The following is a 20,716-nucleotide window of genomic DNA, read 5'->3' on the forward strand; positions in this document are numbered from 1 at the left end:
AATGAAAGACAGATCAATAGAAAATATTCACACAGAAGTGCAGAAAGGAAAATAGAATTTAAAGAAAATAGATCAGTGCATATTATAATTTAATTTCTTCCTGGGGAAGTCAATAATAGAAGGGGCCCTCAGCCTCAAGCATTTTCATGTTGCTGGCCTTGTATCATTTGGTACCCTTTCGGCTCGCTGTATAATAGTGGATTACATTGAATGGTGTTGCTGGGTAGAATTTAAGAATAAAATTAGAACAGGGAGTGATGCTTGACCTCAAGTGCTACATGGCCTTGTATTTATTAACGGCTAGTTCCACCCCTTCTCAGAGCCTTCTGGGGGAGAACCCAGATGGCCTGCTCTGTCCAAGAAGACACACAAAGGCAGTAGGGCAAGCTCCTCTGAGGGCCTCCTACCCCACGGCCGCAGCTCCAGCCCTGTGGATCTTAGTCTTAATCCCAAAGAGTTCAAGAACAAAAATGTGGCCCATATTGAAAGGAAATTCTGTCAAAATTTCTGTCAACACTTACACTCTTATGGAGGAAATACCAGAGAGGCAGCTTCCAGCTCTCTTTTCCTCCCTCTCTTATGCCTTCCCAAAGGAGGAACAGGTAAATCTGATCAGTGGGAGCTGTGTTCAGAGTGGAAGGGGTAAAGAGAGTTGATGAGTCAAAGACCTTTACAGAAGAGTCATAACTAACAGAAGCAGAAGAAGGTTAGAATTTTAAAAGTCACCACTGTGAAAGTCCTAGTGGACTGAGACAACAACAAGCACTGACTGACAAACTGTGAAGGCAAAGGAGGTTGCAGAACTTCATGATAGAAGAATCAGCCTGATACATCCTGAAACCTCTGCTCGGTCATTAAATGGAGGGTAGTCAGACACTATGCACCTCCTCAGGTGGGTTAGTGCTTCTGAGAAAGAAAAAAGAAAAGGAAGGAGAGAGGGAGGGAGAGAGAAAGGGAGGGAGGGAGGAAGGATTCTGTGCCTAGTTTAACTTCTAGCTCTATCTTCCAATTTACAGCAAATACAGGGCATGGAGCAACATGATAAACAACAAAATGGAATACAGCCAAACCCACAATGTGGGAAATTCCACAGGACAAACAACTTGATTTCTTCAGTAAACAAATGGCAATAAATCAAGAGAGTGGGAATTCTAACAGATTAAAAGAAATTTAATGGACTATTACCAAATGTAATGCGGAGACCTTGTTTGGGCCCTGATTTGAAAAATACCAACTGTAAAAAGACACTTTTAGGGGCTGACTTGTGGCCTAGTGGTTAAGTTCAGTATACACTGCTTCAGTGGCCCAGGTTCACGGGTTCAGATCCCGGGTATGGACATACACCACTTGCCAAGCCATGCTGCAGCAGCAACCCACATACAAAATAGAGGAAGACTGGCAACAGATGTTAGCTCAGGGTATGTCTTCCTCAGCAAAAAAGAAAGAAAGAAAGAAAGAAAAAGACACTTTTAAGGCAACCAGGGGAAGGAAAATACAGATTAGATATTAGATAATATTAAGGAACCATTTTTTTATTTTGTTTTGGTTTTGTATGTTTTGAAAGAGGTTAATGTTAAAGCATTTATGAGTGAAACTACTGTGTTCTCCAGGATTTGTTTTTTTAAATATTCTAGCAAAAAATTGTGGGAAGGGACAGATAAAATAACAATAGTAGGATGTTGTTTATTGGTGAATTTAAGGCATGGGCATATAAAGTCATTTGCTAATTTCTTCAATTTTGTGACCATTTGAAAACTATCATGATATAAAGTTGAAAACAAAATGGAGGGGTTACTGTGTCTCCAGAGTTCGGGACAGGTTTTTCTGGATTCCCTGAGCTCAGGCACAGCGAGCCTGGCTTGAACCTCAGTCCTCATGTGGTGAGCAGACCGGGCAGCCCTGTCTCTGGCAGACAGTCGGAGATCTGCCTTTTGTTCTTACACTGCCTGCAACTGGGTGTATAAGGCAAGGTCATTCGAGTCCCATTTTAGTCTCAGAAGTATCATCAATCTCTTTTTTGGCCTCAGTTCCAAACTGCATCCTCCAACACAATTAGCCCAGAACTCCTCAGTTTGGAAAGTAAAACTGACCCTTTGAATCCAATTTAGCTGGGGTCTCTGTGATGCTATTCTGTCAGTAGAACCCTGGAGGGCAGACAGCCTTCTGCATCTGACCCATAACTGCAGGGAGCGGGTCAGATATGAGAATGACAGAACAGCTGAGTCAACCGAAGGTATTTTGAGGATAAAGGAAAATTATGCATGTTCCCAAGCTAAGATCAATTATTCAGGGTAGTAGAAACGTTAAGAATTTGACAAAGTGGGATCGAGTGTTGGAGCAAGTCCCTGTGAGAGCAGAATGAGGACCAAGGATACAGTGGAAGACTTAGTATCAGAAAGATATTTGTTATTCTGTAAATTGGTGGGAAGAAGGAAAAGGATAAAAGAAGTTACAGAGACAAGTTGAGATAGATATGAAGGAGATTGGGGTGGCTTTTCTCTGGTGGGTGAAATCTTCGGAATAAGAAGAGATAGAAGGGAAAGGGATTTATGCCCAGGGCTAGCCTAACAACAGCAGTGATTAAAAGCTAATCTGGCCCCACTTTGGTCATGGCTCAGGAGCTGGCTGGACATTAGGAAGACGGGAGAGGAGAGCTACCGAGCTTCCAGGTTCCAACTGGACCTTCGAATGCTGCTCCGTGCCGTGCAGTAGCATGGATGGGCACATTGGGTGCTCTAGGGAAGCAGCTCATTCCATGTGCCATAGGAAGGTCCCAAGAAGATGGCTCAGAAGGTGGTGCGTGGAGAAAGCACCATCATCGAGAAAAGTTCATGTTCAGAGCCACTGGTCTCCCTCTTTCTTCCCCTGCATGCTCAGCACAGAGAGGTTCCTGATGAACATCCTTACTTAGGTCTAAGTGAGATGTAATGTCCTAGAAGAACCCCCCAAATCAGGAAGCATTGTTATGGTACCCTTCCTTCTGTTTAAAATCGTCTATTCCAGCTTTATTCTGTAACTAATTCTTAAAATTATTTTTATTCTCTAAACATGGAGAACATGAGATTCATGTAAATATAATTGTGGTAAAGCTGCTTTTTCACAAAAAAATATTACCAGCCTGCTCAGTGATTTTAAATTAGTTTATTAAGTGTATCAACACATTTACTAGGGTTTTAAATATCCACAGTAGGCGTTCTCTCAAATATTTACACTTTGTGATAATTAAGCTCATATACAATTCAAAAATAGCTTTAGCTGTTACAATAGCGATCATATTTTTATGATAATCACAGAAGAAAAAGTATCTAGAGAGAATTAGTGTTTCCTAGAATACTTTCCCACAGAAATCAAAACAATGTTAGATTTCATTTAATACCCAATATATACAGGATATTTCAAAGTACTGCTGTTCCGCAAAAAGTGCCCCCGTTTCCTCAGGACATATTGATAATTACAAATACAGTTTGATGAATTTTATAAATTCAATAACAGCTTTTAAAATGATCTACAACACTAAAGACATAATACCCCAAATATCTTACAGGTATTAGCTTTAACTATTTGCTCTGACATCTTTGAATTGTCTCCAGTGTATCATACCAGGCTTGCTTTAATCTACAAAATTGACTAAAGCCTAGTGAAAAATACAGTTTAATCATCTCAAAGCAAAGTTTGGGGAAAAAAAGTTTTAAAGATACATAATATAAAAAAATGAATATTGAAAAAGATACAAATAATGGATTGAGTAGTCTAGGGGTTCCATACACATAGGCCCCAGTACGAAGGAGCATGAGGCCACGCATGAAAAATGGGCATTCTCCTATCTTGGCATAAATTACTGAGGGATCCAGGCAAGTGGGTGAACTTCAATTAGCACACATACGTAGTAAGTTGGTGAGACTAGATGTTCTCGAAATGGCCTGAGTCCCAATAGCTCCAGTTTTACATTTGAATCCTTTGCTGATACGCGTGGATCCCATTCTTACACCTACCCAAGGGAGGATCTCAATAAACGGGTGAAAGAACTCCAGCAGCCCTGCCTGGCTTTGGCCCATAATTACCTGAATACACAATATTTACTAAGAGTTCCGTTGATGGAGATATTCTGGACTTCTTAGAAGTCAAAGGTGATGTATCAGCAGGCTTTTCTCTTTGGTTGAGTAAAGGAAGTCTGTCAAGGGTTGTTTGAGTGACCGATTTTCTTTGCTTCCTCTGAGTTCCTCCTCGCTTTGCATCTCACCATGGAGCAGATGGCCTGCTGAAAGTTGTTGCTGACCACCATATACAGCAACAGGTTCCCGAAGGTGTTCAGGGCAGTTAATGGTCTAGAAACAATGTAAGCTCCATGGATCTGATTCTCTATGGAGCAGCTGATGGAAAGCAGGCGAGATTCAATGCGAATGACTCTCAAAATGTGGAAGGGTAAAAAGCAGATATAAAACACGAGGAGCAGCAGAATGGTGAGCCTCCGAGCTTTCTGCTTAAGGCAATTGTGAGTCCGAGGTCCCTGGGTGAGGGTGTAGATAATCATTGTATAGCAAAGTGTCACGATCAGCAGGGGGAGGCAGAAAGTAGTTGCAGTCAAAATTAGATTGTACCATTTGACAGTAGTGAGGTCATCCGAATTGGTGAGGTCAAGGCAGGCAGATCTATTGGCCCTGGTGGTTGACGTGATCAGGAAGGTCATGGGAACGACGACCGCTAGCGAAATGATCCACACCACAGCACAGGCCACCACGGCCCACCGAGTTTTGTGAATGGAAAAGCAGCTCATCGGGTGAATGATGACAAAGTAGCGGAAGATGCTGAAACAGGTGAGGAAGAGGATGCTGCTGTACAGGTTGAAATGGAAGCCGAAGTGGATAAACTTGCACATGAAATCCCCAAAGATCCAGTTCTCGCCACTGGCGTAGTAGTGAATCAGGAAAGGAAGGCTGGTTAGATACAGCAGGTCTGTGCAGGCCAGGTTCAGCATGATGATGGTGCTGCTTTTCCAGGGCCGCATTTTGAAAATGTAAGTGGAAATTGCTACAGCGTTCCCTGGAAAGCCCACCAGGAAGACGATGCTGTAAATAACAGGGAAGTAGTGCCTCTTGAGTGGGATTTTTTCATCAGTGCAGTTTCCAAAAGCAGCTGCATAATTGGGGAAATGAGAAGCATTTGCAAAATCGTCTAGTGGCTCATTCATGGTGGTCTCCTTTCATCTTGCAAGAATCCAAGAGAGTTCAGTTTGGCAGTAGAATCAACTGAGAAGTAACTCGCTGATAAAGGAAAATAGAGGACATTAATGATGGGACAATGAAAACACTGATCTACTTTTAAGTGAAAATTGCTCTCCCATCCTGAATTTGCCACTTCTTTCTCTTTAATCTCAAAAGAGACCCTGTGGAGAAGAGATTGAATTTCTAAGAAAATAACCCTGAGGCAAGTTACTGAAGACATCGAATAATAATATAAAAGTTAAATTACCATGAGAATGAAAATGAAGGATTGGAAAAATAATCCACATGTAGCTGCAGAAAATGACTTGACCAGGTTGCTGTTTGGACAAGCCATAGGCATCACCTGAGAGACTCAACAAACACAGCCACTGCTAATCCATCTCCAGCGCCTCACCACCACATTCCCTCTAAACTTGACAAAAGGCTGAGAAGTACTTTTTATTATCTCTATTTTACAGAAGAGTCTAAGACTGAGGGAGATTATGCAATTGTATCTGGTAACGGTCTGGCCGAACGGCCGGGATCCAATGTCTGACTTACAAGCCATTTTCTTTCTCCCTTATCTCACTCTGCTGCCTCTCAGTCTGGATTACCCTAAATAACCGATGGAACATCAAGGGTGAAGGCAGGAAAAGACTGAACACTGGGAATCTTAAACGTAGATCTCATGCATTGCAACATTCTATGTACGGTAGATTTCATTTTCAAATTTCAGCTCTTCCAGCCTATTTTAGTAGCTAACATCATTTGTTCTTGGGGTGGGGGTGTTCGGGGTGGGGGGGTGCAGAGCAGTAGCAGGAGCATGCAGCCTTAAGAGCTTGGGTTCTGAAGCCAGAGGGCCTGACCTTGAGAAGCTGTGTGTCCTTAAGCAAGTTGCTTAAGCTCTCCGGGGCTGAGGGGAGTGGGATTTTTATCTTCCTTCTTCCTGCGCGTCAGTGTTTTCTAAAATTTTAACAGTGAATTTCTGCAATAAAAAAAGCAAGAAGATTATTTAAAAGGAAGAATTACTTAGAATTAGCTTATTTTTCTGATGTAAATAGCTGTTGGTAAAATGCATCCACTTACACGGATATGGAGCACCAACTGTGTACAAATGAGGCACTCTGCCAGGTCCGAGAGATACTAAATGAATAACACACACCAATGTACAAGCCACTATCACAGTCTACTGGGGGAGATGCAAAGGGAAATAATTTTAACAAAATAAATCCTACCTCATGGAGCTGTCAATATGTGGGGAAAAAAAAAAAGTAAGAAATCTTGGAACACTACTGGCACATAATAAGTGCTCAATAAACGCTGAGAGGTTGCTAATGGGGGAGTCCTTTGATAGATGAATGTAGGAGGCTACTGAGATCACAGAGAAGGGAGGGAGCAGCTACCTGGAGAATAGGAGAGGGCATGAATGGAAGGCCTTTAGGAGGGAACGTTTCAGCTGGATCAACCAAGACTAAAGGAAAGGGATTCCAGGTAAAGGGAACAGCATGTGCAAAGGCACTGAGACATGACAGAGTTTGAGAGTTCCAGGGGAGCTCTCAGTAGCTCAGCATGGCTGCTATATTAGGGGGCGTTGGGAGATAAAGCTGAAAAGAAAAAATAGCTAATAATAAAAATAACAGTGCCTCCTGTGTACAAAGCACTCCTCTAAGAGTCTTACAAATATAAATTCATTTAATCCTCACAGTAGCCTGGTGAGGTAGTGCTGTGATCATCCTCATTTTACATATGAAGAAACTGAGGCACAGAGAAGGCAGTGACTTGCTCAAGGTCACACTGCTAGTTAGTAGTGAACTAAGACACAGGCCAGACAGTCTGTCTGCAGAGCTGAGCCACCTCTCACAACAAGGAGGCAAGAGGGAAAGAAATGCCCTAAAACCAACAAAGACAAGTTAGACTTTATCCCAGAGGAGCTCAGTAAATGAAGCATCCCAAATTGTGTGATCTGGGGCTAAAACGTCAATAATAATAGTCCCCACTTCCTTGGGTTGAGAGAGGATTAAATGAGTTAATATCCATAAAGTGTTCTGAAAGGTGCCCGGCAGTCAGTGCTCCATCCTGGGTCTGCCGTCAGCGTTACTATTATCTGGTTCTAAAATCTATACTATCTAGCTTTTCCTCAGCAGAGTACAGAGATGTATTTCGACTGGTCCAACTTAACAAATTCAACATTAGAAGAATCCTTCCCTGTTGACTGGCCTTGCCTATGCTTTTCCAGGTCTCACTTAGGATGTAGCTCAGAAGGCACTTAAACCTCTATTACTTTTATTCAGTATGAATTGGGGAAAGTATAGCCCAGGGATGGGACACTTGCCACTGGGCAGCTGTTACGACCCTCAAGGGGAGAGGCCAGGGCTCCTGGGAGGATGTATTACCATCAGAAGTGACTGTTTCTCTTGTGGTAGGTTAATGTACTCTTGCTGGCAATGCTGTTCTTAGAATTCTCACCTACAGAGCGCCAAGGTGATGGGAGTCGGGCACCGCTGACCAGCAAGGGCGCTGTGAGGCTGGGAAAGCACAGTGGGGAACCATTCCCTTGGCCAAACACCTTACATGGGCTCATGCACGAAAAGGGGGCAGTGATTTAGACCTGAAAGAAAAGGTCAGAGTCAGAGAGTCCCTGAAGTAGCTCTTCCTGAAGTCAGGACTTAGCGAGTCAAGATTCAAGTCCATACTGCTTGTCAGTGAACTTTTGGAAAGCGGAAAATGAAGTCACCTGGTACCCCAGAAGCCAACATGCACGAGGTGCTCAATAAATATTTGCTGAATACATAAAAGAACAGTGAGTAACACCAGCAAAATTCATCTTGTGCTGAAAGGCTAGTGAAGCAGCAACCATTGTTCAAAAAAATAAAGTTTAGTTTTTTAATGACTTTTAGAGTAATGAGCAAAATTAATTTGTGTCATTGCCAAATAAACCCCTGCCGTGTTATGGGACCACTCTGAACAATAATCATATTAGGAAAAGACAGGTTGTAGGCAGAAACAACCACCCTATTGTTTTGGAAAACAACAGTTCAACTTGGGATTTAATGAAGACTGACTAACCAATTGTAAGGGAGGGGGGTTGACTAAGAAATTTAACCTGCTCCTATAAACCTCCCCAAAAGAAAGGTCTGAGTTTACAAAATAGGCTTGAAGTTAAAAATAGCAGACAAAACCTGATCGGGCTGTGAGCCAAGTAGAAGGAGGCAGTTTCTTTCCTCGATGGTCACAGAGTCCTGAGCAATTCGCTGCTACCACCCAGAGCATCAGCTGTCCCCAAAGGAATCAAGGGGCATTCAAGAATGATGTGTAAGTATTCCTCACTCTGCTACACAGTGGATCTCAACCATAGGGAGGTTACCGATCACCTAGAACAAACAGACTCATGATAACTAGGATTCACGATTTATTAAGCTTCGACATAACCAGATATCTAAGTGTGAACTAAACTAGATGCCACGTGAATGGAAGCAAGCACCAAAGATTCGGGAGAATTTTAAAAAGGAAAAAACTTTCAGAATTTTAGCCTCTATTTTTTTCTCTGAAATTTGGGAGAGATTGTGACTATCTGAGGCTAGCTGCAGGGTATCAGTGTTTCAGGAATGCAAGCTTGAGGGCCGCTATCCTAATGCCAGTTTGCCCACGAACCTCACAGACCGGGATTCCCGGCTTCTGTAGATAAAGAAGGCAGGACCAGAAATGGGACCTATTCCAGTGGCAGCATATACTACTTTACATCCACAGAGCGTTCTTGCCCATTTGGTGGGAACAAGTGAGATTAATGATGAAATGTGATTATTCTAGAGTATCTGTTAATTTTGTGGTTAACTTTTTATCCAACAACTCCCCAACCCACCACAGCACACCTCCCCACCTTGGGTTTTTGGGTGCTGCTGCAAGGCTGAGCGAACATCCATTGTGCCCTCCTTTTCCCAGGCTGCCAGTGGACCAGGGAGGTATAAACTTGGAAGACTGCACCCCTTCCTGTCCTTCAGATGCCTTGGAAAATTCGCAGCTTGGGCCACATTTGGCTACCAAGAAGAAACTTGTATAGATCTTTCATTCACAAAGGTTCATCTTGGTTTCCTTGTCTACACATTTGTGAACTAATTTGATTTCATACTAGTGGAAAACAGTCCGATTCTTAGCCCAGATAAATTTGTGACGTGGGTGAAAGTCGTCCTCCCTGAGCCCTGAAGGAACCCTCTCCCCAGCTCTTCCCTCCATCCCAAGTTTCAATCAGAACCGCAACTCAGGGACACTGAAGTCCCCTAGGACTGGCCGTGGTGATGGGGCCCAAAGCTATGATTTTAGCTATTGCATCTTTGGGAGAATCAAATAAAATCCAGGGACGTTCTCTACGGAAACATGCACTTATGGACACAAAATTTACATACAATTTGGAGGTTTAGAGACAATCCTAAACTAATTCGCTTAATCTATAGCAACAAACCAAACGAAAGAAAGGCACACCATGGAGAAGATTTTGCTGGCTTGCTTCTTGAGGAGTGGGGGGATTGGGGAGCAGTGTCTTCCGACTTTGCTAATATCCTTAAAGCCAGAACCATACAGTGTAGCTAAGAATGCATCCAGGGAGCAGAATCACTCGGTATCAGAGATGAGCTCTCTGTTTGTCCCCAAAGTCCCCACACTTAGTTCTGAAAAAGGCAGGAGATGGGACCTGATAGTGCGGAACTTCTCCAGGCCTCCCTGAGACAAATCTCTGGCCATCCTAGGCTTTTATTTTCCCCAAAGGTGCCCCTGCCAGGATGCGGGCATCCCTGCTGCCTCTGAAAGAAGTTAGGGGGCCCTGTTCTGGCAGCCCTCCTGTCCTGCCGCAGGGACGCGCCCGGGGTCTCTGTTCCTCAGGCTCCGGCGCCCGGCGTCTCCAGCTCTCGGATCAGCGCAGGTTCCCCGCACCCAGCTCCCTCTGGCCCGCGGGGCCCCGCTCCGCGCCGCTCACCTGGCACCCGGGCTCGGCCGCCGTGCACCCGAAGCGGCCTTCAGAGCTCCGCTATGCCCTGGAGGCGGGACGGTCGGAGCAAAGGCCTGCGCGCCGCCCCTGCCCCTCCCACCCCTCGCAGCTCCGGGAGCAGGTGTATACTCCGTCCCGCCCCGGTGGAGAGCGGACAACATCCTCCCTCGCCCACTTTCGAGGCCGACACAGGACAGCAGCTTCCACTCCAGGGGATTCTCTGGACAACCTCCGTAAGGGTTTGGCGCGGAACTGCCCAAAGGGAATATTTGCAGAGGTGCAAAACAGCCTGACAGGATGGCTTTTGCCCCAGGAGGGTTGCAGTCCCGTTGTCTGGGTCCAGAAATATCACCTGCTCGCACACAGGTCAGGGCCTTTTATTTAGTAGGGGATAGAAGCAACTTAAATTCTGGCCCCTCAAATTGGAGACCACTGAAGTGTCTTTTCACCGTATCTAGTTATCCACCTGACCCCCACAAACTATTTCTAAACTGCCTAGTTTGTAACTGTAGGAAGAGCATGTGTCTGCATCTCCAGATCTAGGTTGCAGCCCTCTTGCCATGTGACTCCGGAACAGTCTCTTCCCTTCTCTGAAACTCGGCTACAACATTCTAGTGGATAGGCTCTGAATCATTGGATTCTAAGTTCCCTTCCAACCTCAAAAGACGAGTTTTATCTATTGCCTAATGAGGACACGCGGAGAAAGCCCCGTCTATGCTCCACCGTGGATGGGCGTTGAATGCCTCTGCTGCGTTGCCATGCCGATGGGCATTAAAACAACCGGTCCATCCTCTGGGCATGCCAGCCTTCAGGAGCAAGAATGCTAAACCAGGCACCCCAGAGCCCAAGTGAGAAAGTCTCCCCAGCGGTTGGTGGGGACAGCACTGTATTAGGTAATTTTACTGTTAGGCTTATCATTATTATTTGAGTCCCAGCCTCTCCAGGGAAGTATTTTGCATTCAGAGAAAAATTATTCTCCAATTTTACTACTTTTAATCACTTCCTCAATTCATCAGTTGGAATTATTTGACCCTGTTTTGTTCCAATTCATCCACACATTCATGCAACAGACATTTGCTGCTTGATTATTCTGTATCAGGCACTGAGGAGATAAAGAAAAATAAGACATGATCTCTCCCTTCCAGGAACTCATATTGTCGAGAAAAATAAACAGTTACTGTAAACAGTGATTAGGGTTTGACCCTGGGAAATAAGGATGCTGTCAGGAAACAAAACCCAAGAGTAAGAGAAAGAAGTCAGAAAAGACTTTCTGGATAAAAGACATTTGAGCATTTTCCCTTGAAGATCAAGATTTCCAGGTAAGGGAAAATGGCTTAAAGAGATTATTTAAAAACAAGTATCGGGTCCTAGAATTTTAGACATGGAAGGGACATTTAAAAATATCAAGTCCTGGGAATGTAAAATGGTGAAGCTACTATGGAAAACAGTATGATGCTTCCTCAAAAAAATAATAATAGAAATAGCATATGATCTAGCAACCCACTTCTGGGTATATGCCCCAAAGAATTGAAAACAGGGATTCAGAGAGATACTTATACACTTATGTTCATAGCAGCATTATTCACAATAGCCAAAATGTGGAAGCAAACCAAATGTCTATAGTTGGATGAATGGATAAAGAAAACGTAGTATGTACCCACAATGGGCAATTCAGCCTTAGAAAGAAGGGAAGTTCTGACACATGCTACAACATGCATGAAGTTTGAGGACATTATGCTAAGTGAAATAAACCAGTCACAAAAGGACAAATACTGTATAATTCTGCTTTTATGAAATACTTAGAGTAGTCAAATTCATAGAGACAGAAAATGGAATGGTGGTTGCCAGGGGCTGGGGGTAGAGGGAATGGGAAGTGTGTGTTTAATGGGTACAGAGTTTCAATTTTTCAAGACGAAGAGAGTTCTGGGGATGGACAGTGGTGACGGTAGCAGAACAATGTTAATGCACTTAATGCCACTCAACTGTATACTTAAAAATGGTTAAGATGGTAAATTTTATGTTATGTATATTTGGCCACAATTTAAAAATTTTTGTTAAAAAATCCAGTCCAGGGACCAGCCCGGTGGTGTGGTGGTTAAGTTCACACATTCCACTTTGGCTGCTTGTGGTTCACAGGTTCAGATCCCAGGCACAGACCTACACACACCTCATCAAGCCATGCTGTGGCCGCATCCCACATATAAAAGAGAGGAAGATTGGCAGGCATTAGCCCAGCGACAATCTTCCTCAAGCAAAAGGAGGAAAATTGGCAACAGACGTTAGCTCAGAGTCAATCTTACACGCAAAAAATCCAGTCCAAGGGTCTCACTTTACAAAGGAGGACACTGAGAATTAGAGAGGTCAAAGTGATAAGGCTGAAGACAGGGCCTGGGAGGCTTGTGTAAGACCAGCGCTCCAGCCTCTTTTCTTACTACACTGCTGGGGCTGGCTGGCCACTTGATTGAAGCCATGGCTTTATCAGAAAGCAATGGGCTATAATCCAACACTCTAAATCAGCTCCATCAACAAGATGATTTTTATGACTAATTGTCTTTTTTATCTTTTAATGTTTATTTGTAAATATGATTTCTTACTACACCTTGAAATCTTTACATATAAAGTAGCCAATTTGCAGGAAGATAAAATAAAATATAAACCAATATAAATCTTAAACATCTCTGAATAAAAAGAATAATGTAATTTATATATTTTGAGAACAATTTGCTACAGCAACAACATCATTAGAAAATGATGTCACTAATTTAGACTGCGTTTTAAGCTTCAAATTTTGGACCTTGAAGTTGTCTTTCAACAACCCTAAGTCAAAGACTTATATGAGCAAAATTCAACTTCCATTTAAAATTGGTCTCTTGCCCAGATTCAGAAATGCACTTTCTCCTTTAAAATGAGCACCCCATAGAACTGGATTCCAGCACTTAAGCTCACAGCTATTTGAGCGGCACAGGTGCCACATGCAATGCGCTGCTGCTGCTCCTTTGAAGCAGGGGATGGGGCTTATCTCCGTGATAATCTGGATGCTCAGAATTTCTCTAATTAGGAAGCACTGACATCTTAGTCTCCTGCTCCAAAAAGCCTGCCAAACTCTGCAAAGAAGGCAGATTCAAGGAGAATTCTCCAAAGAGCCATTAATTATTGAGTTGGGGGTTGGCATGGGGAAGAAGGAGTAACACATTCGAACTAGTCTTAGTTCCTACTCAGAGGTGAGTGAGGAAGGAACAAACCATTGGTGACAATATGGACCATTCTCTTCCTCTCTCCCTTGGTTATCATTCCCCATCATTCCCAACCATTTGTCTTAACCATTGTCTATTATTTTCTATATCTAATACTTTGCTCTGGGATCTTACTGACCCAGGTGAGTCTGCCTCTTCCAGGGTTAGTCAATTCCTAGAGATGATAAATTCACCAAAGAGTGTACTTTCAAATGCAGATGAACCATCCAGAGCCATTTTCCCACCAATCTCCTTTATTGGGCCCTGATACTCTGGGCCACTATCTACACTAATCACTCCAGGGCCAGATACCAGACAAATTTGGGCAGCTCCTATGCCCCAGAGCCCACTGAGATGATTCAAACTAGCCAATCCTAAGCATGAGTCCCCTGCCTCAGCTGTTCCTTCCCACAGAAACCACAACAAAGGCTCTTGCCCACATTTCTGCCCCTCTCCCTCTGTCTCCTGACGATGCCCTTTCTTCTTGGGATCTGTGAGTATAACAAATTATCTTTTCAATGGCAATAATTTCCTAATGTGTTGGCCTTACTATATGGAAATAATAACAAAACCTATATTTTGAAACACCGTTTATGGCCTTGTCAAACTCTTTTGCAACTTTGGCCACAATATGACACATCTTAGTATAATAGCAGTATTCTTATGAGATGAATTGTCTTGATTAAAAAAGAAAATGGTTAACTTGTTTTCCAGTGCTTTTAAAATGGATTGCTCAGTAAAGATGTACTGTTTAAACAAAGCAAGTTTTTGATCTATACTCTACTAGGCAACAAATTCAGCTATTGCAATGCCTTCCAGATTCCTGCAGTATTTCTTCAGTTAGGAAGAAGACATTACGGTATAATGGAGAGAATTCCAGAAGTTTGAGGCCTGAATTTTAGTGTTTGTAAAGCAACTCAAATTGCTAGGAATGGAAATTCCCTTTCTAGGCCTCTATCCAGGAAAAGCAAAGGCTGGACAAGACATTCTCTAAGGCCAATTCCAGATTAGAGGGATCGTAGTTGGGAAAACAGAAAAAACTCAAAGCTTTGTTTCTTAGAAAAGGATGTATGACGTTTCTGTGCCAGTCTGAGTCACTTGCTATGCTTCTATGTGAACAGTTGATGATTTTTAAATGTTTTCAAAATGATATGGTGTTTTGAACACTTCTTTGACAGAGGGTTTTTCTGGAGAATTTAGACAACTGTTGGGAAAAAGAATGACTGGACTGTCCACCCTTAGATCCAACTCCAGTATAATTGGGGAAATAGTTTGTGTCTTTTAGGTGGATAATGACCCAGGCAGTTAGTAGAACTACACAGGATGGCCACAGCTAAGGATGGGATTGCCAGTCTGCTCATGAGGCGTTTTAATGTCAAGAATGGAGACCAATGGAAGCAAGGATAAATGGAGACTGGAGATGAAAGGAAATGTGATAAAAGGAGTATAGAAAAGCCAGAGAATAGAGAAAGCCATCATCAAGAAATTGAGTTCATCATTGCCCTTGCTGGTACAGGGTCCCTGCTTGGACTATACTTCCCATCCCAGCTTTCTGACTTGAATCTTATAATTTCTTTAAGGCTTAATAAAATACGAACTACTCTATGAGCGTCTTTGCCCAGAATATTTTTTCTCCCCTGAACACTTACTGTTCTTGTAGTCTGTACCACACAGTCTAGCATTTACTCATTTTAAAACTGTTTAATAGTATTATAAACTACAATAGTCTTATAAACTTGATTCTCGTCTAATCAACAAAATTGTCTACATCTCAAGAGAGGGGAGTTCATATTCTCCTCTTTGAATCTTGCATAGCTCCTTAAATAGGCACAGAGTCGGCAATTACAATTGTCTATTGTTGTTCAGCAATTATTACTATAACTGATTCCTCATTTGACCTTAATTAATACTAAGTTGTTCTAGGTTTTAGTTACTAGTTAAGACCAAGCTGACTCCCACTAGTCTCTGTCCAATCAGTTGAACATATGAAAAAGAACATGGGAAAAGAGTAGTCAAGAATTTAACAGGATGAAAACTAAGCTGAAAGACTGAATGGGACAATTAGGAAATCATCGGCGACCTGAGAACTATTTCAGTCACATGGTGGGAGCTAAAACCGGTTTGTGCAGTGGGTGAAAGAGTAAAATTGACAGTTATAAGTGTTTGGGAGTGATGGGAAGAAAGAAATAAGGACGTAGCTTGAAGGCTGATGTTTTAAAGTAATTCCATTGTCTCCGCGGCTAGTCCAGAGGTTTTTGATGCTGGCAGAATATTAGAATCAATTGGGGAGCTTTCAAAAACACCAATGCTTGGCTTTCACCCCAGACCAATTAAATCAGAAACTCTGAAGTCTGGCATGAGGATTGGCATTTTTTAAAGTTCTCCAGGTTAACACACTATACAAAGTTGAACATGATTAGGATAAATTTTGATCTTCAAACTTGACTACGCATTGTGAATACTTCAAAAATTTTAAAGAATACTGATGCCAACCATGAACAAATCTCAAAAACATTATGTCAAGCCAAGGAAACCAGAAACAAAGAAACTCACTTTGTACGACTCCACCATGATTCCATTGAGATCAGGCAAAAAAAAATCTCTGAGGATAAAAATTAGAATAGTGTTTGCTTCGGGGAGGGGAGGATATTACCCAAATGGGAAAGAGGAAACTTTCTAGGTTGATGTAAATGTCCTCTATCTTGATTAGGATGTTGGTTACTGAGATGAATACATTTGTCAAAACTCATTGAACTGTGTACTTTAAATCTGTGCATTTTATTGTATGTATTTATAGTTTGATTAAAAAAACCCTCCAAGACCAGATTTGATTTAATTGGTATGGGAAATGGGTTGGGTATTGGGGTTTTTACAAGCTACGCAGGTGGTTATAATACAAAGGAAAGTTTGAGAACCACTGGGCTAAATCATCTGCTGAGATTGAGACAAGAGTGAAGAAGGAAATTTGAGAATCTGAGAAAGGTTTGATAACAGAAAGTGGGGTTGAATAGATACAACCTTTTCTCAGAGTGAGATCGTGGATTATCTGCATCAGAGGCAGCTATGGTGCTTGAAAAAAAACAAATTCCTGGGGCCCACACCAGATCCTGTGGGATGTGCACTCCTGGAGTGAGGCTCCCGGGTTTGCAGTGTAATGGTTCCCTAGGTGATTCCCACCCTCTATGCAGAGCACTTCCTGAATAAAGGGACCAGCTGTCGAGGAGAACCAAGCCCTTCAGTGGAGGTAAGAGGACTGAATGGAGGGCAACTCATAGCAGGCGAGGGCAGCTCTCACAGCAGAGAAAGTATTTGGAAAACCAATCACATGACAGCCAGGACAGTCAGGCACCCACGTCAAACTGAGGAGGTGACGTAGAGCTGAAATGAGAAAACAAAGCAAGCGGGGAAAACCAGGAGAAAGGAGATGAGTAACACATCGAGGATCTGGTCTGGGGTCTGGGGCTCAGTCCTTGGACAGTCGTCTTCTTGGGATGTAACTTTTGGGCAGCAGCCAGTGCTTCTTGAAGATGATTCCTCCGAAATGAACCAAAATTAAATGGTACGATTGACAAGTGTCATAAGAAGTATTAGCAAAATGTTACATTTTGAAAAGGAATACAGGACACATTTGAGAAGGACCTTGGGTAGGATTTATACAAAGCTAGATGTTTTTGAGAGGGAATTTCAGGAAGAGTGGTCAGTTTATGCAAAAATATGGAGGCTGAGAATTGAAGGAAGTGTTCAGATAATAGCATGAGGTCCAGTTTTCCTGGAATACTAAAAAAAAAGAAAGTACACTTAGAAGAGAGTGGGGATGAGTGACTCTTAAAAAAGTAGCAGAGGAGTGTATTGCGGAGAGACTGAAGTCCCTCTCTCCAACCCTGGCTCTGAAGAAGCAAGCTGCCATGAATCACAAATCCTGAGCCTACACAGAAACTATTCCTGCCAACACCGCAGGGAGATGAGAAGCGGATCCCACCCTGAGCCTCAGATGGGAACCCAACCCTGGCCAACAGCTTGACTGCAGCCAGGTGAGACCCCGAGCAGAGGACCCTAAGCTGTGCATGGACTCCTAACCCTAGACTCACAGTAACTGTAAAATAATAAATGTGTATTGTTTCAAGCCACTAAATTTGTGGTACTTTGTTATGCAGCAATAGGTAATTAATACAGATGTCGGTATTACATGAATCTAATTACACAGGCAAAGGGGAGCCGTTAGAAGCGTTTGAGTGGGGAAGTGTATGAAAAACTGTCTCAAATGTGTTTAGCACCTTCTTGTCCACTGGTTTTTCTGTTGGGCAGATATTTAGTTCAAATATTTTATCAGCAAGTTTCTACTAAGAAAAAAAGGATATCCCAGGGAACTATGTAAGGAACCAACTTATTGTTGTTGTTACCTTAAATATTCAGTCTTTCGTTATTTCTTATATTATTTACATATTGAGTTATATCTATTGTATATCATGTTTTGGTTATTTGTTCAGGTTTTCATCTTCTGGTGTTTACTTTGGTGGTGGTTAAGGTTTTATTTCCTCATTTTCTTCTTTGGAACTTCGAAACTATGAAAAGAATGTTGGGCCAAAACCACATGATTCCTTAAGCTATCTTCTGGTTTTATGGAAGACAAATAGATTCAGGGGCCAGTGCCAAGTCTCTTGCCAACATAACAGAAATTTTACTACACCAGCATATCACACCAACGTGATCTTTGTCTTTACCCCAGAGACCATGAAGGAACGCCCCCTTCTATGCACACAAACATGCTCACCAAGTAAAACTACCTCCATGCTCTCTCCTTTGCCAAAGTCCCATAATGCAACTTGTGATGCTTCCTCACCCCAACGGCTTTACTAATGACCAGCGTAGGATGGTTAAGTTTGAAGTGAATGAAGAAAATTGTTCCAGCATTGCTTTCAACTTCCGTATCCCTACTTTGCTCTATTTGCCGTATGAACAGAAGATTAATCACACTTACACTCTGACAGAAGTTCAGAGATTCAAATTCTTCGGTGCTGAAGTAATGATATCTATAGCAGCCAATGCTGAGTGCATTAACTTCGCCTAACATTAAAAAAATAATTTGTTGCCAGAGATTCCTTTCCCTTCCTACCTCTGTTAAGATTTCTCCTCTTCCATTAGATTCTCGAGAGAACATTAGGCCATCATGAGCTGTTGAAATTCATTTCCCTACCCTGCTAGCATCACTTTTCCCTTTTAGCAGCCACATTGAGCAGTATCATCTTATTTTCTTTGTCATGCCTCTGTGTTTGAATTAAAATGCCTTAGAAGCACACATAACAGGCTCTGGAATTTCTTTATTATAGCACTTTCAATTTCTTCCGTTTGACCTTTTGGTATTGCTTTCATGATTAATTTTTTTCCAGGGCCCTGTTGACACAACAGACCACTGCACTAACCTATTAACCTTTGAAAGTACAAGTTGAAATTTGATGTGAGTAAGAAACCCAAAATAGTTTTCAACTAGGCTGGGCTTTATGAACAATAAGCCAGACAAGTTCATCTCCATGATGGACTGGTTCTGCTAGTGGAGGAGATGGTGTGAATAAGAGGAGATTGAATGGAATGGGACGTAACTAGGATGTAAAAATAGCATCATGTTTAACGTTAGAGTGGCTAGTCTTAGTGCCCACTTTTAGAAAAATAAAAACGCAAGTAATTTAATATAGCAGCTATTTCTTCCTTCCTTTGACTTTTCACAGACAGTCCTCAAGAGTCTGCCCTTCCTGCTTTGTGCACTGATGTATGATTGTTAGTTAAAACTGTTAAGCTGTTTATTGTGCCTCCCTTCCTAATTATACAAGATTGATTTTTCATTAAATTGAAACAAATTTTTGAAATCCTCTCTGACTGTAAATCCTGCTTTAATCCCAATTGTGAGTTTAAGTGTATCCAGACTTTTGTGAAATTCCTACAAGTGTCCAGTGATAATTGAAGAGACAATGCATGCTCTTTGAGTAATCTATACTTTGAGAACAGATGAGTCACTCATTTCTACTCAATCTGCAAAGATGGTTTATTCCTGGCCTTTGCAAACCTCCCTGACCTTCCTCTCCATGTCACAACACACTGATCACTGGTCCTGTGGTTTTAGACGTCCTTTGAGTCTTTATATCTGAACTTTCTGTTTTATTTCATTTTTAACTAGGAGCACGTAGGTCACCAAAACTCTCAAAGTCATGTTCTTTGAAGAGATATGTCTATATTTGGTTGTTTTATTACATATTTATTTGAAAAAGAAATATTGCCACTCCTTTCCCTCATCACTGCTTTCAAACCTGACTTTCTCAATTCTCTGTGGTCATGTCACAGTGACATCCACGTGAGTAGAGAGCAGGGGTGTGAGATTGTATAAAGACGGAGGTGAGTGCTCAAAGACTTTCCTCCTAAAAAGCAACATTGCAGACCCATTACGATCAAAGGACAACTCCAGGGAAGGCTTGTTTTGATCATACATGTGCCCAGTGGCCTCACTCACTTGCCCTTTGAAGGAGCCGAGCTCTTGGTCGGTGTTCTCTCCCAACTTTATTACCTGAGTGAACACTTAAGCGTTCTCTTTTTGCACCCCTGACCTGTGCACTTATTAGGACTTGAGCAGGGTCAGCCATATAATTTTCAGGGCCCATTACAAAATGAAAATGTGGGGCTTCTTGTTCATAAAAACAGGGGGAAAATGCCTTTAAAGGTAATAAAATATAAAGCATTTTTCTTTCTTCTGCAGTCTCTTCATTTGTCATGGTTTTTTTAAATTTGCTATTTAATGTCAATCAAAGTAAAGAAAAATTAACATTTGTAATTATTAGCATGAAATTTACCATTCACCTTTCTATGGTGCAATGCCGGTTTTAAATGCAAATATAAGAGCATTTAACTCATATGAAGCATCGTAAAATTACACAAGCCATGTGTAATCATACATGTGTGTGTATTTTGGTTTTACCATAACAGTGGAAACTGCACGAAACTAACTCAGCTGTTTTTATTTCACAGTTTCATACACATACATGCTACCAACTCTATCTTCATCTTACTGAGATTGAGATAAGAATGAAAGGAAAATAAACTATGGGTCAGCTGATCTTTTCTTTTCTTTCTATGTCAACATTTTCAGTGATAATCATTGGCTTATCCAGGGAAGTAACACAAGTAAAAAATGACATGATAGTGTTCCTTGCTCATTCGTGTTTATTGGAGGCCATTGCCTTCTTTCTGGTCTGGAGCAAGCAACAGAAAGCATGGCCTACAGGAGCTGTCTTACCCTCTTACCCAGTCATAGATCTAAT

General features: G+C 42.0%; 1 protein-coding gene across 1 annotated transcript; it reads right to left on the reverse strand.

Annotated features, from left to right (window-relative positions):
* Nucleotides 1-3,235: 3,235 nt before the first annotated feature.
* On the reverse strand, nt 3,236-6,191 carry OXGR1 (oxoglutarate receptor 1). The gene is made up of 2 exons (XM_014864838.3): nt 6,068-6,191; nt 3,236-5,261 (listed from the first exon to the last, which is right to left on the reverse strand). The coding sequence occupies exon 2, from the start codon at nt 5,186-5,188 to the stop codon at nt 4,175-4,177; it is 1,014 nt and encodes a 337-aa protein (XP_014720324.1). The 5' UTR covers nt 5,189-5,261; nt 6,068-6,191; the 3' UTR covers nt 3,236-4,174.
* Between the last annotated feature and the right edge of the window lie 14,525 nt (nt 6,192-20,716).

Source organism: Equus asinus, chromosome 11, assembly GCF_041296235.1.
Source record: "Equus asinus isolate D_3611 breed Donkey chromosome 11, EquAss-T2T_v2, whole genome shotgun sequence".
Classification (NCBI taxonomy): domain Eukaryota; kingdom Metazoa; phylum Chordata; class Mammalia; order Perissodactyla; family Equidae; genus Equus; species Equus asinus.